The sequence below is a fragment of the Cinclus cinclus genome, chromosome Z, assembly GCF_963662255.1.
Source record: "Cinclus cinclus chromosome Z, bCinCin1.1, whole genome shotgun sequence".
Classification (NCBI taxonomy): domain Eukaryota; kingdom Metazoa; phylum Chordata; class Aves; order Passeriformes; family Cinclidae; genus Cinclus; species Cinclus cinclus.
Genome location: NC_085084.1, coordinates 15,628,205 through 15,642,786, shown reverse-complemented (window position 1 = coordinate 15,642,786; position 14,582 = coordinate 15,628,205). Strand labels below are relative to the sequence as shown.

Here is a 14,582-nt window from a genome sequence, read left to right as displayed (position 1 = left end):
GTGATTTAGTGTGCTGCTTGCTTAGCATCAGTAGTTGGATTTGCTGAAGCCTTAGGCCAGAAGCTGTGAACTTAGACCTGGATATGCTTTCAGACAGAATAATTAATTTGCTGAGTCATCTTCCTAGGAACTGGTAAAGCTCTGTGTTTTAGCTTTAGTATGAAAAGAATACTGATAACATAGTGATGTTTCAGTTGCCGCTAGGCAATGCTTACTATATTAAGACTAGTGGTGTTTTGGTTTTTTTTTTTTAGCTTTCCATGCTCTGCCAGTGAGCAGGTGCACCAGAAAAAAAAAAAAAAGAGGCTACAGTTGTCAGCAGAACCTGTAACTCAACCAGACAAGAAATCATGGGTCTGCCTGTGTTGTGGACATGGTGAAAGAAACCATGAAAGTGCAAAAAAGACCACAAACCAAAAATTTCCATTTGATCAAGGTATGAGAAGAGTGTGTGAGAGCTGGGGTCATAAGGGTATAATTGCCTGGCATTTTCTTTGTTCTGGGTCCCTCTTTAAAGGCACCAAACCTTCGCTGATCTGATGCTGTATCTCCATTAAACCCGCTATTTTTATAAATCCAATCCCTGAGATTCTGATACAGGAAACCTAGGCCCCACCTGAAGGAGGAGGAGGTACCTGTTTGCAAAGAAAACCAGCAACAGGGTCTTTATGAACACAGGGGCTTAATTGTAAAAATAGCAATTGAAGGGGGAAGTGTGGAACAACTACAGTTCTTTTCAAAACCTCAAATAATGAAATAAAGTGGTTCAAAAGTATCTTTGGAAAGTATGCCTGAAGAAACATGGGAAAACAATTATTTTCCTGAAGTTTCTTCAAGTAGAACAATGATGCTTCAAGTTTTAAGCATGTATGTAAAAAGTGAAATAGCATATGGAATATATTATGGGGGATGGAAAAAGAACAAGGAAATTACATTCTTTTGGACTATTTTAAAAAAATTCTCTCATTTACTTGTTACCATTGAAACAAAGTAAGTTATTTCCATACATTATGTGCAGTTTATATGCCTTATAACACTTTCTTCCTGAAACAATTTGCCTGAGATAAACTCAAAGCAAAATACTCTCTCCTCTCAATGTTTGTGACACAAGGTACAATGCTGAAGTGAGTGTTTCATGGATGACAAGTACGAAGCAGGAAGGGAAATGCTTCCCAAAGAAAAAACAGAAGTGGGGAGGGGAATGTCATTAAAGGACAAAAATAAGTTTATCAGCTTACACACTGCTGATTATCCAGAAAATATGAGCATTAAGTTTACTTTTTCCTAGGCATTTTATACTAAGTTGATTCTGGGAAATGCTTTAAAAGCATATATTAGCTATTTAATTGTGTGATAAAACTATGATATTCTGTTTAGTCTATCTTAATTATTTTTTACTGAAACTAAAGTATGTTATTCACATATTTTAAGCACTGTTGTTTCTATCAAATATAGCATCACAGTTAACTTGAATTTAAACTCTTATCTGCTGCAAACTGCAAAGGTAAGCAGAACACTTACAGAATACTCATCTTAAAAATCTGTAAAATATGTACTTAAAAAGTGTTATCACATATCAAGCATATTGCCAACTGGGCCAAAACTTGGTTATCTTGAAATTGAAGGATCAAGAGCCTAACAAAGAACTAGAAACATGGTCAAGTTATATTCTAACTGTCTTAATGAACATATTTGGGAACCATCAAACAAATCATTTGCCTTTAAGGATCCACTTCACAACATCATTTTATTGGAAAGGAAGAAGTGCTGCCATAGGAGCTCCTGCAGTAGCCCATCCACTCCTAAATGAGCTTGTTAAAGAGAAAAGAAAACAAGGGAACAAAGTACAGAGGTAGGAATGTTGTCCTTCTATTACAATACCTAAAACTCCACCTCACTTTATCTTTAGAAGTTCTTAGTATCCATATCTAGCTCACCACAAAAAAACACAGACACTGGGTAGAATAGGAAGGAACAAACTTTTAACTACCACCTGTTCTATTTCAGCAACTATTGTATTATAATTTTAGCCATTAAGTTACCCAGTTAAGGAAAAATAATTAAAAAGAAATTATTTTGTTAAATCAAATTAGTTAAGTGGAGAAGGGTTTTCTCCAGCTCTACAGTGAACTCCCAAATCTAAATCTACTGTATTCAAAATAAGGAAAACAGCCTGCTCAAAGCTTCTGGAGATAACCCTTCTGTTTGGGTGCACTGTAGTCACTGAGTTCTGCATCTTACAAAACCTTTAAAACAATAAAAACCTTTTAGGACTCCACCCTTCTATGCAAGGTTGCAATAAAAGCAATTCAGCTTAAGTACCCCCCACTCTCTGTCTCACTGAGAGTACTACATGTTAGTGTGGAGCAGTTCTCTGACTTTTCACTTAAACTATGTATTCTGTGTGGCAGGTGGAAAGATTAAAAAAAGTGATTGGTACAAAAATAACAAGGTAATTAACCCATCCATTTTCCCCAGTTTCATTCAAAGTGAACATTCACATGATGCAAACACAGAAGCTATAGCATACCATACCAGTCATCATAAAATAAGTCCAACTAAATTCAGTCAAGAAATTAAGAAATTTTCTAGTTTTGTCTGGACAGAGCTATCATCTATTCTTACATTTACACTGAAATTCTGTGAGATTATTCAATTGTATCAGGCTGCTTGGGGGCAGATCAGGAGAGACAACACAGTGGAATACTCTCTAAGTCTTGCAAAGTTGTATATATTTTTAAAAGGTTCCCAATTTGACCAGTATGCTTCAGAAAAGAGGTTCAGCATATAATTGTTCTTTCACTCCAAGGACAGAGGAAAAATAAACATGTGTTGAAGAGATACAAATCCTAAACAGTTATGCAAATAACAAGAACCTTCTGCTGTCGAGGTAGGCATGCAAAATCAACTTTATCCTCCTATGTCCTTCGTCCCATTTATTAATTGCAGCTTTTGCTTATTACCATGACATAATCAGCACTTCAAAGACAGGAAAGCGTCTATTTTTCTGTGAAATGTCTAGCATATTCAACAATCAGAACATAAATTCTCCTTCCCCTGTTTCTGCTCAGCAGTCTGGTAACAGAGTTACTTAGCAACAGATGAAGCAACTAAACTGTGTTGCCTGATCCACACACGTATCACTGCAAAGTAACACTCACAAAAGCATTATTTAGTTGATGATTGCCTCTGCCTAGATTTATTTTTGAAGTGTAAAATCCATTAGCGTAAGGCAAGCCTATAGGAAAATGCAACTATCATGTACTATCAGTAGTTCACTACACATTTTGAAATTAACAGAAATTGCCTGTAAGAGTCACATACATGATTCTGAGCACCTATGAAAAAGGAATAAATAAGAAAATGCAAAACACAAGACTACACAAGACAGTATTATTTGCCATGGATGCTACAGCAGCTGTTTAAATGGGAAGGATAGGAATCCTCTTTCTAGCATACTGACAATGCACAAATTTTAAATACATTGACCAAGCTCTCATATGTCACATACACTTTTCTTGCCATAGAGTATTTTGATTTAAGAGAATGAAAACATGTTCATTTTGAAAACACAGACACATTTCCCCACACCACCTTCTTCACCAGAGGAGCAGGAAGTAATATGTGCCACACCAACTACTAAGGACATTTTTCAGAAGGGAGAAAATTAACCCACAGCATTTGACAAACCATTTGTTTACTGTCACCCCTTTTTAAGATAATCTCACAACTAAACAGTCCCTGTATTTTTTAATTTATTTTGGACTGTAAAAGTTTCTATTTTACAATTGTATGAGAACTTCTTAAATGTTGTCTTGGTTCATCACATAAAAGTACACTGCTGGCAAGACTTAAGTCTCTTGCCCTGAGCAAGGGGAAAGCATAGCAACTTCTTCAGCTTTGCCACCTAGTGACATCTCAAGCATTATTTTATTCTAAGGATTCAACACCCTGGAGCTCATAATAACATCAAAATTTATTTAATGTGTACATATCAAGATTCATGGAGATGGATTTTAATTTTACAGAGCTATAGCAAGTTTGCCCCAAGATTTTTTTCTTCTCCCTAAAAAATTGAGGATGAGCAGGAATTTAAGTACAATTAGATACTAAGAAAAGAAAATACATTCATTAAAAACTAGGCAAAAAATTAGTTTTGTAAGTCACTAGACAAATTACCAGGAGGGACAAAATTTGCTATTTGCTATTCATTTGACAGCAAATATTTTTGTCTTATTTGCAACTAAAAATCAGTGTTATATTTTCAGTAATGAAGGCAACCAAGCAGAGTTCACGTTAAGAGCACATTTCACAATTTTCTTAAAAAGAATTAAGATACTTCTTACGTTCCATTTCAACCAAGAACTTTGATGACATTTCAGATATCAAAACCACAAAGTCTTTGAGTGCTTAAAACTGCAATAACAATTTTTAGGTTACATTTCACACAATGAAAACTTAAATGACAAGAACGCTAAGATTCATCTACAAGGAAAGCTAAGTTAATAGCTTGCCTCCGTATTCCACAATGATCAAGTACTTATGCAGTTTTCAAACATACTGCATTCTTAATTACAAATAAGCCATTTTTCACATACAATTATGCAAATCTAAAAATCTAAATCCTTTCCTCTTCCTTTCAAAAATAAGTAATTTTAATTAACCCACCTTTCTCTTTCCAGAGAAAGAAGAAAGATGTTTTTCCTTCCAGACTTCTCAGATTGTTCACTTTTCTTTTCCATATTTGAAGTTTTTTATGTATTAAGGTAAGTATTAGAAGGACTAACTTAGACAGTATTCAAAATGTGCTGAATTTGTTTCAATACAGGAGGACGGATTATATTTTCTTCTGCATTTAAACCATACAAAAATCTCAATTTAGGTCTCTTATCTCCTATTTTTCGATTTTCTACTGTTCTTATCAAAACCAATAACTGGCTGCTTTTCCTTACTTTGTTGATTTAAGAATGGTTTTTATTAAAAAAAAAAAAAAAAAGAAATTTCAAGCATTATTGTCTGTCTATTTGAAGCCAAATACCAAATGATTCTTGAAGACAAGGTATGCTGCTTCCTTACGAACACAGTATTTGTTCCAGTTCAGCACTTTTGAAACAAAGGTTATAACTGCAATGTTAGCTGAAAGTTAAAAATTCAACTGCAAGCAAGTTTTACTGCTATCCTGCAAGAAACAAATTTTAAAAATAAAATTAAATTTAAAAAAAAACCCTAAATCCGTGTTCTGCTATACCATTTACAAGCCACTCTCCTTCTATATTAGAAACCATCATTTCAGAGACTGCTTAGAATTAGGACACCAGATTGTTTTATTACTCTTCAACAACTTCCTTGTACTAGCACAGGCACACTACTCTATCCTGATGAGAAAGTGTCATATTTCAAGAAAATACTACCAGAGTGTTTCACTTGTAATCAAGAATCTGAGCTCCAAAACTCTTTTAGCTTTTTATACTTTTTACTGCACTTGTGAAAATAAAATAAGCATTCCATATGAACTAAGTATTCTCCTATGCAAACCACACGTCTCCCTAACAATTACTCCTGAAATACCATCCTAAAAACAAAGTTAATACATTTAATACAAGTTAACTTGTACTTTGCATCACCTTCTGAGCCATCTCTGTAAAATTGCAATTTTCACATCCAGACACATTTTTAAGCAACTCACTTGCAAAAAGAAGCAACTCTAAAGAAAATTTTTAAAAGATAAAGAGAAAGCTTTAACAATCAAAACGCCTTGGGAATTAAAAAAAAAAAATCACAGTATGTACTTACTAATTTGTTTTCTTGCATATATATTCTTTGCAGCTTCAGACAGCCTTTAGCTATAATGATCATTCCTTCATCTGAGATCTTGTAACATTGCCCAAAATGTATGTCTTTCAATTCCCTGCATTTTGAACCGAGCTGCAATTAACAAAATCAAAGGAAAAAAAAAATAAACTGAATTTGACTGAAATGAAGAGATGGGAGAAAAGATTCTTTTTCTGCTTCTCCACCCCCCCATTAAAAATTATCTTTCTTTTCAGACTTTGAAACACTATATGCAAACAAAAAAGATTCTAATTACGTACATGACAAAATGAAGTTGCTAACTGCAGTCAACAAAATGCAGCTAAGAGCAGCAGCACATAAGAACTACGTTATTTATTGTGTGTACAGGTAGCTAACAATGCCTTTATGGTCAACAGCTTTACCCTAACTATGCTCCTTTAACACTCTCAGAGTTGATGAAACCTTCCTGCACATCTAACAAAGGTCTTAGTCACCTTCAGCATTCATGAAGGAAAGAATTAGTTACTTAAACACTAGTTTTGAACAGCAACCAAGCTCAGGAAAATTGAATCCAACAGAACTGAAGTATAGGATGCCAAACTGCAGATTTAACTACAAAAGTGATTATTCAATCCCTGTGTACTAAAAAGAAAAAAGAAAGTATATGCAGTCTCTAGAGAATAGCATTTACAGCACCAAAAAAAGGTCTCTATATACCAACTTTCAAAACAGAAGGTTTTTGTTATTCTATTTAAATCCTAAGAAAGGGTATCTTCTTTTACTTGCTAAGCTGCAATATACTAAATTTACAGAAGGCATTTGTGGAATGGATGTGGATGGTTACCTGCTTCAGGCCTTCATCAGTGAGTCTGTCTTGATTGCCCACGTGCACCTTCTGTAGAAGAGGACACTGAGAGGCAACTGCAATAATAGAGGCGTCAGAAAGCTGTTTACATCTGTAGGCAGTATACCTTAGAAGCCCAGGACATTTAATTGCTAATATGCATACTCCTGTATCAGATACATTGCGACAATCAGAAATGTTGATTTCAGTAATATTCTGACTTCTTGATGCTATTTTTTCCAACAGCTCATCAGTGACCTGAAAGAAAAAACAAATACTCACATATAACTTTTTCCATAAAGATCTTTAATGTCATTAGGACAAAAATGGCTGTTTCTAGGATGCATTTCCATGAGCTACAGCAAAAATGAAACTACCTCTTTCACAAATACTACCGATGGCTGAATATTTCACTGTAATTGGGTTTTTCTGGAGGTGAGGGGGAGGCTGATGGTTTTGATAGATATGGGTAATTGAGGGAAAGCCAGTTCTGACAGACTATGTAGTCTGTAGCCAGACGGTTTAATGATAAAGCTCACAGAGAGAGAGACAACAGCTAGACAAGTACAGAAAATACTGGCACCTGCAGGAATTTATGTCACCACATAAAGAATCCCAAATGGCTGCCCAACTTGACAGAAGTTCTCAAGTATCAGACTGAGCTCCAGAATCAGGAGCTGGCAACCACCAGCGTGACCACTACTTCTCTTCTTAGCTATGAATAGACTACCTGTGATATCCAGGTACTAGAAAGATACATTCCTTTTTGGTAGAATTGCCTTATTAAGGTTTATGGCTTGATGTGCTTCAATGACCTCAGCACCTAGGGGAGGTTAACAAAGCTGTTGTACTAACAAGGTAGAAAAAGAATGCAGAATTCGAAGACCACAATGACACTGGGCAGAACTTCTTAGATAAGGAAGAAACTAACAAAGCCAGCTCAGCAACTGTGTTGAATCAACTCCAACTGAGTAAAAGGCAGGTCTGGCAAGGGGAGATGGGAAACACCACAGACCACCAACCCAAGAAACCCACCAACCTAAAGGACCAGAAAAACTGAGTACATGGACTAATTAGCATAAAAATTCCAGGATTCACTTAACCAACAGAAGGTAGAATACTAACTAGTAACTATGAAACTCTACTACTAGAACTGTGTAACTTGTAGCAAACAAATATTGCTGTCTTTGTTTATTGAAATGTAGGTGATTTCATATTGATAATAATTTCTGCCCTATGGCAATTGTATTAGCCTTCATTCTATTATGTTTGCTATTTGTAGTAATACTGTATGAAAGGGCAGTATTTCAATATCTTAAAACTTCTTTTTTTTTTCCATTTTAATATATTTGCAGGTATGCTCAATTCAATCAAAGGGAGGATTGTTGAGGAATACACCCAGTGCACATAGCTCAGGGTGCAGCTGCGGTGGAGCTCAGGCTGAGCTCCTCAAGGCACAGACGGAGGTAAAAGGCCAAGAACTGGTGCCAACCCTTTGCACAGCAAAGGGCACAGAGACCTGTGGCACAGTCAGGTGAGGGACACTTGGAAATACAGCAGGAGCCAAGAGTTCCAAGATGCACCCCTGTGCACAGACTGTGAGGGTATAAAAGGACAGGGGTCTCTTTGTTGGGGCCCCTCCTCCTCCAGCCTGAGGTGTTATTCTGCTGTTGCATAATGATTACATTATTTTAAGGACCCAGAGGTCCGAGACTCTGCTGTGGGAAGCCTGAAGTCAAGGCAGTAAGGAAAATGGTCTGACTGTGTGGGGTGTGCAGGGAACCAAGCAGGGCATCCATCACCTCCCTGGGGCCACCACTGCAGAGGGGCTTCAGTCCCAAGCAGGTGGTGCCAGTGTGGCTCAGAGTTTCATTAACCCCTTTGTAAAAAAACAATCCATCCATTTTGTATCTATACACACTGTAGTTACCCAAAATGATAATAATCTTAAAAGAAGACAATCCTACAAAGGACTATTAAGAAATACTTGGCATAGATGAGATTGAGCTTTAACCAAAGGGAGAAAGAGAGCAACACAAATCCTTTTTGATTTTTTCTTATACAGCTGAGGAACAGTCTTTGCTGCATTCACTATGGTTTTGATTTGTAGTGAGTCAGATCTTTTTTCTTGCTCTTTCATCAGGCAGAAGTTAAGATGGAAAAGAACTGTGCTGATTTTGCATGGGGTAGAAGTAATTTTCTTCACAGTGACTAGTATGGGACTGTTTTCAATTTGTGCTGGCTTTCTTATTGCCAAACAGAAATTGCACAGTGCCAAGACTTTTTCTGCTTTCCACTTGGCCACACTGTCAAACAGGCTGGGAGAGAACACAGCCAGGACAGGTAAACCCCAGCTAACCAAAGGGATATCCCAGAGCATGGGGCATCAGGCTCAGTGAGGGGAAGAAGGAGAAAAGGGAGGACATTTCCAGTGATGGGGTTTATCTTCTCAAGTCATTGTTTTGTGTGACGGAGCTCTGCTGGAGATGCCTGAGCACCTGCCAGTCAATAGGAAGCACCGAATAAATTATTTCTCCTGCTTGTTTTGTCTATGTGTATGTGCAACTTCTGCTTTCACTATTGAACTGTCTTCAAACTCATTAGTTTTTTAGCTTTCATTCTTCCAGTTCTCCCCCCAACCCTACCGGTGGGGGACTGAGGAAGGGGCTGCCCAGGCCTTGGCTGCTGTCTGGCCCACAACCACAAAAATTGCAAAGAAAAAAAAAAATTTGTTTTACAAATGCAACCATCCAGTTGTTATCTCTCTGTACCTTGTATTTTCATGAAACTCTCAAGATACTATCAAGATACTGCTTATAAACCCCTGCAAGTCACTACTCAACAAAAACCCCAAGGGCAGTGGCTAAATAATACTGACATAGCTGAAGCTTTCCAAGGAGGGAAGTAACCCTTTACAATTTAATGCTAGGCTCCTAGGGATCTCACTAAATTAAACCCACAAATACTTCATTCTAGGATTAGACTAAAAAAAAAAAATAAAAAAGAAAAAAAAACACACAAAAAAACCCACAGTCTCTTTTCAAATGAGTAGGAGCCATACCAGATGAAGAATAAAATAAAGAAAATTTGTTACAACAAACAGAGCAAGCACCATGTATGTGACCATTCTTCCAACTCCAGCATCCTCGGAAATGCTCATGTCTTTGAATCAATAAGAGGTTCCATAGCTCCAGAACACAGAGTTGAGACAGGTAACCCACAACCCATCTCAAATAGTACTTATGCTCACTCTGTTTAACAACTGATCTCAGACAAAATGCACTATATTTAGAGGAACCAATCCAAGGCTCCAGACATTTTCAGCCAATAGCAGAAAAATCTGTGAAACTACAAATATCACCATTTTATGCTTCTGCTTTTTAACCCCGGTCAAAAGTACAAGTTCCAAGAACAAATTCTGAGTCATGAAAACGATTATTCCACTATGATATTTTCATACCTGCTGACGACTACTGAGATCCAGTTGCTTCCAAAACTGAAAATCTAAACAGAGGTCACGCCAATATTTACAGACTAATGACACTGAAAGGCAACGCTCATTCAGAGACAAGTTGGAAAATATCTGTAAAGAAAGCAAAAAAAAAAAATTGTCAGGTGTTATCATATTTTAGAGACAGAAATATTTTATTATCAGTACATCTTGTAAAAGAGAAAAGTATTAGCATACATCATAACACACAGATCTACTTGCCTCCCACTTGCTTAGTCAGAGACAATAACAAAAAAACCTACATCCCACAAGAACTGACAATATTAGTAAGTCATATTAGCATAACCAACAATAGAATATATCCTAAGTACTCATTTCATAGACTAAGTTTCAAAAGTGCTTCTCAGATGGCACACCTAAAGAATTACAAATTAGCTCAGTGTTATTAGCATGCCATTTTAAAAGTGCTTTTATTCCCATCCTGAAATGGATGGGAAACCTTTCTCTTTATTTTTTAACTGAACTGGTAAGAGTCATAAAGGTATTAAAACATCGGGTCTTGTGGGAAAGAGGCATGGAATGGTAGAGTAGATTAGCAAAGTATATCAGTATCATAGAAGAGAACCGAAGCACAAAATTAGCCTTTTATATCCCAAGGTTTTGAGCACTATAGCAGCTGGCAAAAAAAAAAAAAAAAAAAAAAAACCTGTAATTTTATAGCAAAATCATAAATTGCTACAGCATGTGTTACATTCATCCCTTTCTTAAAACTACTGTTGTTTATTAACAAATATAAAAAGAGGCTCTGTCCAGAGTTCACATGAAGGTACCCTGTCAGCACAAATGAACTTAAATCTACACGTGATCCTACAGTGAGAAAAGGCAGTAGTGGCATTACTCCTACACAGGAGCACAGACTGCAAAAAATGAAAAAGTCCTCCCACTTATCTAAGCACAAATACTAAAAAGAAGTACTGTTGCCAATCTCAGGCAATTTTCTCAAGAAACTATGAAAATAATGGAGAGTGTCTATAGGAAAGCAATGAAGCAAACATGAAAACATTCAAGGAAACTAACAGGACTGTTTAGCCCTGTTTAGTCAAGGAAAAGGGATGGCAAAGGGGAAAACACACCAAAAAAATGGAGTAATGAAGCATTGAACTACAATGGTAACTTACAGAACTTTGATCATTGGTGGCCTCTGGAACAATGAAGACAATGAACTGTCAAAAATACCGCTTGTTCTAGGGGATAGCTCACCCCAGCAGTTTTAAAGATGCACATCCCTACAAGAACCCTTGATGAAGCAGAGCTCTAATAAGAGAGGAGAGGGTCAAATTCATGACTGTCTGTGCATGCTTGCAAGATTTATCATCCTCCTCTTTTTCTAGCTGTGAGAAACTTGCAGCCTCTTACGCAAGACTCCTCAGTGCTGAAGGATTGTGTTTGAATCCCATTTCCCCGAAGGCCTTTGCCTGGCCATTACCAGAGTCAGTGACTGCTTCACATTAGGCAGCCAGTTAAACACAGCAGACAGAAGTGCAAACAAAACAATCACTGCCTGCTTTTTCCCTGCAGTTCTTGTCCATACTGGTGAACCCATGCACAGAACCAGGAGGTGGCTGCAATCAGCACTCAAAAAATACCATCACCCTCTGTCAAGTAGAAGGAAAGTACTGAATAGTAAGTGGTAATTTGGCTTCTGACATTTACTGCAAAAGTGTAATTCTAAACATTAGAAAAGTGATAGTCTGATGATGCTCATTAATTCTAAGTTAGTAAGAATAGTAGGAAACTGGAATTCCTGCTACCAGCATGAAACAGAAGGCTGAATCTTTTAACAGTTATAAAAACTTTAGAAAAGAACAAAGCAACATGATCCACATTATGTTTAGACAGACATTTTACTGACTCCAGTTAATATTAACAAAGGATATCAAGGTTGGCATTACAAAATACTTCAACTAATTTTTACTCAAGTGGGAAATAAGTGTGTTTATTTATGGAAATACCACCTTTGAGAAACAAAAGCTTGCAGTTCTGAAGAACACAGTAAACATGATACAGTAAGGACTATTGCTAATACAGCTGCCACTGTTAAAATGAAAGCCCATAAATAATTTTTGTATTTTATTTTGTTTATCCTGTGTTGGCACAGCTAGGTTTTTGAGAGTATGGGGGCTACAAAGGCAGCTTCTCTGAGAAGCCACTAGAACCTTCCCTCATGACACAGAGCCAGTGTCAGCCAGCACACAAGATGAACCCACACTGGTCAAGGCTAAGACAGTCAGTGATAGCAGTAGCATCTCTGGGATAATATAAGGAGAAAAAAAAAGAAGTCATCGAGCAGAAGCAAGCTGCTACCAGAGATAGAGTGAGAATTTGTTATGAAGAAGGAGCAGCAGAAACAAGGTTTGACTGTAACACCTATTCCAGCTGTCCTGAATGGCTGGGGGAGGGAGGCAGAGAATTGTAAATGCAGTTAGGCAAAGGAAAGATACAAGGGTTAGGAAAGATGTAGATTTTATGTCTCACTATCCTATTCTGATTTGATTGGTAATAAATTCAACCAATTTCCCCAAGCACAGTCTGTTTTGCCATGACAGTAATCACTGAGTGATCTCTCCCTGTCCTTAATTCATGACCCTTTCCTCATGTTTTCTCTCACCAGTCATGGAGGGGAACATGGTGTCCAGCCAGGATCAACCCACCACGCCACCATCCCACCAAACACTGAAAGTCCTCACATATCACAGACCTACTGCTAACCTGTTTCTCCTGCATGAAGCAGCTGTAGCAACAACAAAACAATAAAGAAACAAGTTTGATTAAGTACTTGACACAAACGGTACTGCTGCACAGAAAATGTTCTGAAAAATATCCAGAAGCATTTGCAGTCATGTTTTATCTATGCTGTACTTAAGTCTAGAAGGAGAGACAATTAAAGAGTACAAGTGCAGCAAACCGACTTCCTAGAAAACAGTGAGGCCACCAGGACGAGAAGAGAGACCAAGCCATTGCAGAAGTCCCAGGATGCACAGGAGTAAGCCACATAAGTTACACAAGTGATATGTGTTCAAAAACAAGGCCTTGCTGGTTTTATTATCTGTAGTAGTTCTAGAAGTTCCAGCTATAAAATGCTGAACAATGTCATGTAAAACAAGAACTTCTCTTCAGAGCTTGCAATTGTTAAAAGATGACATATTGAATTACACTAAATGGAATTTAGTATCAAGGACTATACACATTCCAGGCGGTGGCACATCACCCTTACATTAAGGGATTAGCTGAGCTACTGATTAAAACACTACACTAGTGCATAAAATGCTTTGACTCACTTTGATGACTTCACCACCGTTTAATTCAGTATTACTCTCCAGATATACACTGACATTGTGGCACCTTAATTGTCCTGACTTAGATTTTCTAATTCTCAAGGATGTATAAATACAGCCGAAAGCTAAAACCATTCATACCCACAAGCCTGCTCATTTAACTTCTGCTTATGACTGATAACTTGGATGGCAATGGTTCTACTAGTCAGCATATTTAATTCCTGAAAATTGTACTCAAACATGTACACTTTAATATCCACCATTCAATTTGTTCCCCCTCAACTCTGTCTAATCCCTCTTCCAAACATCAAAATATCCTTCAGCACTGTAAGGGGAAAAAAAAAAGTTCAGTAGCTTTTTCTAGAATCATTTTACATTATTTTCCCTGTTGGCAAAAGGCAGCAATAGAGGAAGCAGAGGTCTGGAAAAGGAGCTCCGTCTCTCTCATCTCACCCTCTTTCAGCTCAAATTCCTAATGTAGATGTCAGCTCCTTCTGCTTCATCCTTTCATGTCATTGTGAAGATTAGTGGGTTTCTCTTTCCAAGGCTGAGCCTGCAGGCTACATCCCATTTAAGGATACCTGATCTTCCCCACTGACAGTCTTATCATACCTTCCAGGCACAGCAAATTCTTTAACAACAAGCTCTTGCTTTGAAGTAAAACTGGTCAGGAAGACTCATTAAAGACCAGTAATGCCTTCCTTACCTCAGTCTAACAGCAAGAATGGTTGCTCTCCAGGTACCCAGCCCACTGAACTGGAAGACAGGGACAGGGAGCAAAATAAAGTCCCCCCCCCCCATAGTCTATGGGGGAATGGTCAGTTACCTGCTACACCACTTAAGACCCACACAAGTCCATGGGGCAAAATGGGATGCATGGGCCCTAAGGGGGGCCATCTAAGCTGGTGGATGTGCTCACTGAGCCACTTTCCATTATTTACAAGCAGTCCTAGCTGCTAACAGGGGCATCTCCAGTTGACTGAATGCTGCCAGATGTGATGTCCATCTACACAAAAGGCTCAAAGGAGGATCCAGGGAACTACATGCCTGTCAGTCAGACCTTGGTCCTGGATAAGGGTATGGAGCAGATCATCTCAAGTGTTGTTACGTGGCACATACAGGAGTCAGGCCCAGCCAACACAGGTTTGTGAAAGGCAGG

At 37.7% G+C, this 14,582-nt stretch overlaps 1 protein-coding gene across 1 annotated transcript in view; it reads right to left on the bottom strand.

Moving 5' to 3' along the window:
* Positions 1 to 14,582, bottom strand: part of FBXL17 (F-box and leucine rich repeat protein 17) — a 278,404-nt gene that overhangs the window by 251,222 nt on the left and 12,600 nt on the right. The window contains exons 2-4 of the mRNA XM_062513277.1: positions 10,098 to 10,220; positions 6,638 to 6,895; positions 5,794 to 5,925 (exon numbers count right to left, since the gene is read on the bottom strand). Coding sequence (XP_062369261.1) covers positions 5,794 to 5,925; positions 6,638 to 6,895; positions 10,098 to 10,220 — 513 coding nt within the window. The remainder of the gene's footprint in view (positions 1 to 5,793; positions 5,926 to 6,637; positions 6,896 to 10,097; positions 10,221 to 14,582) is intronic.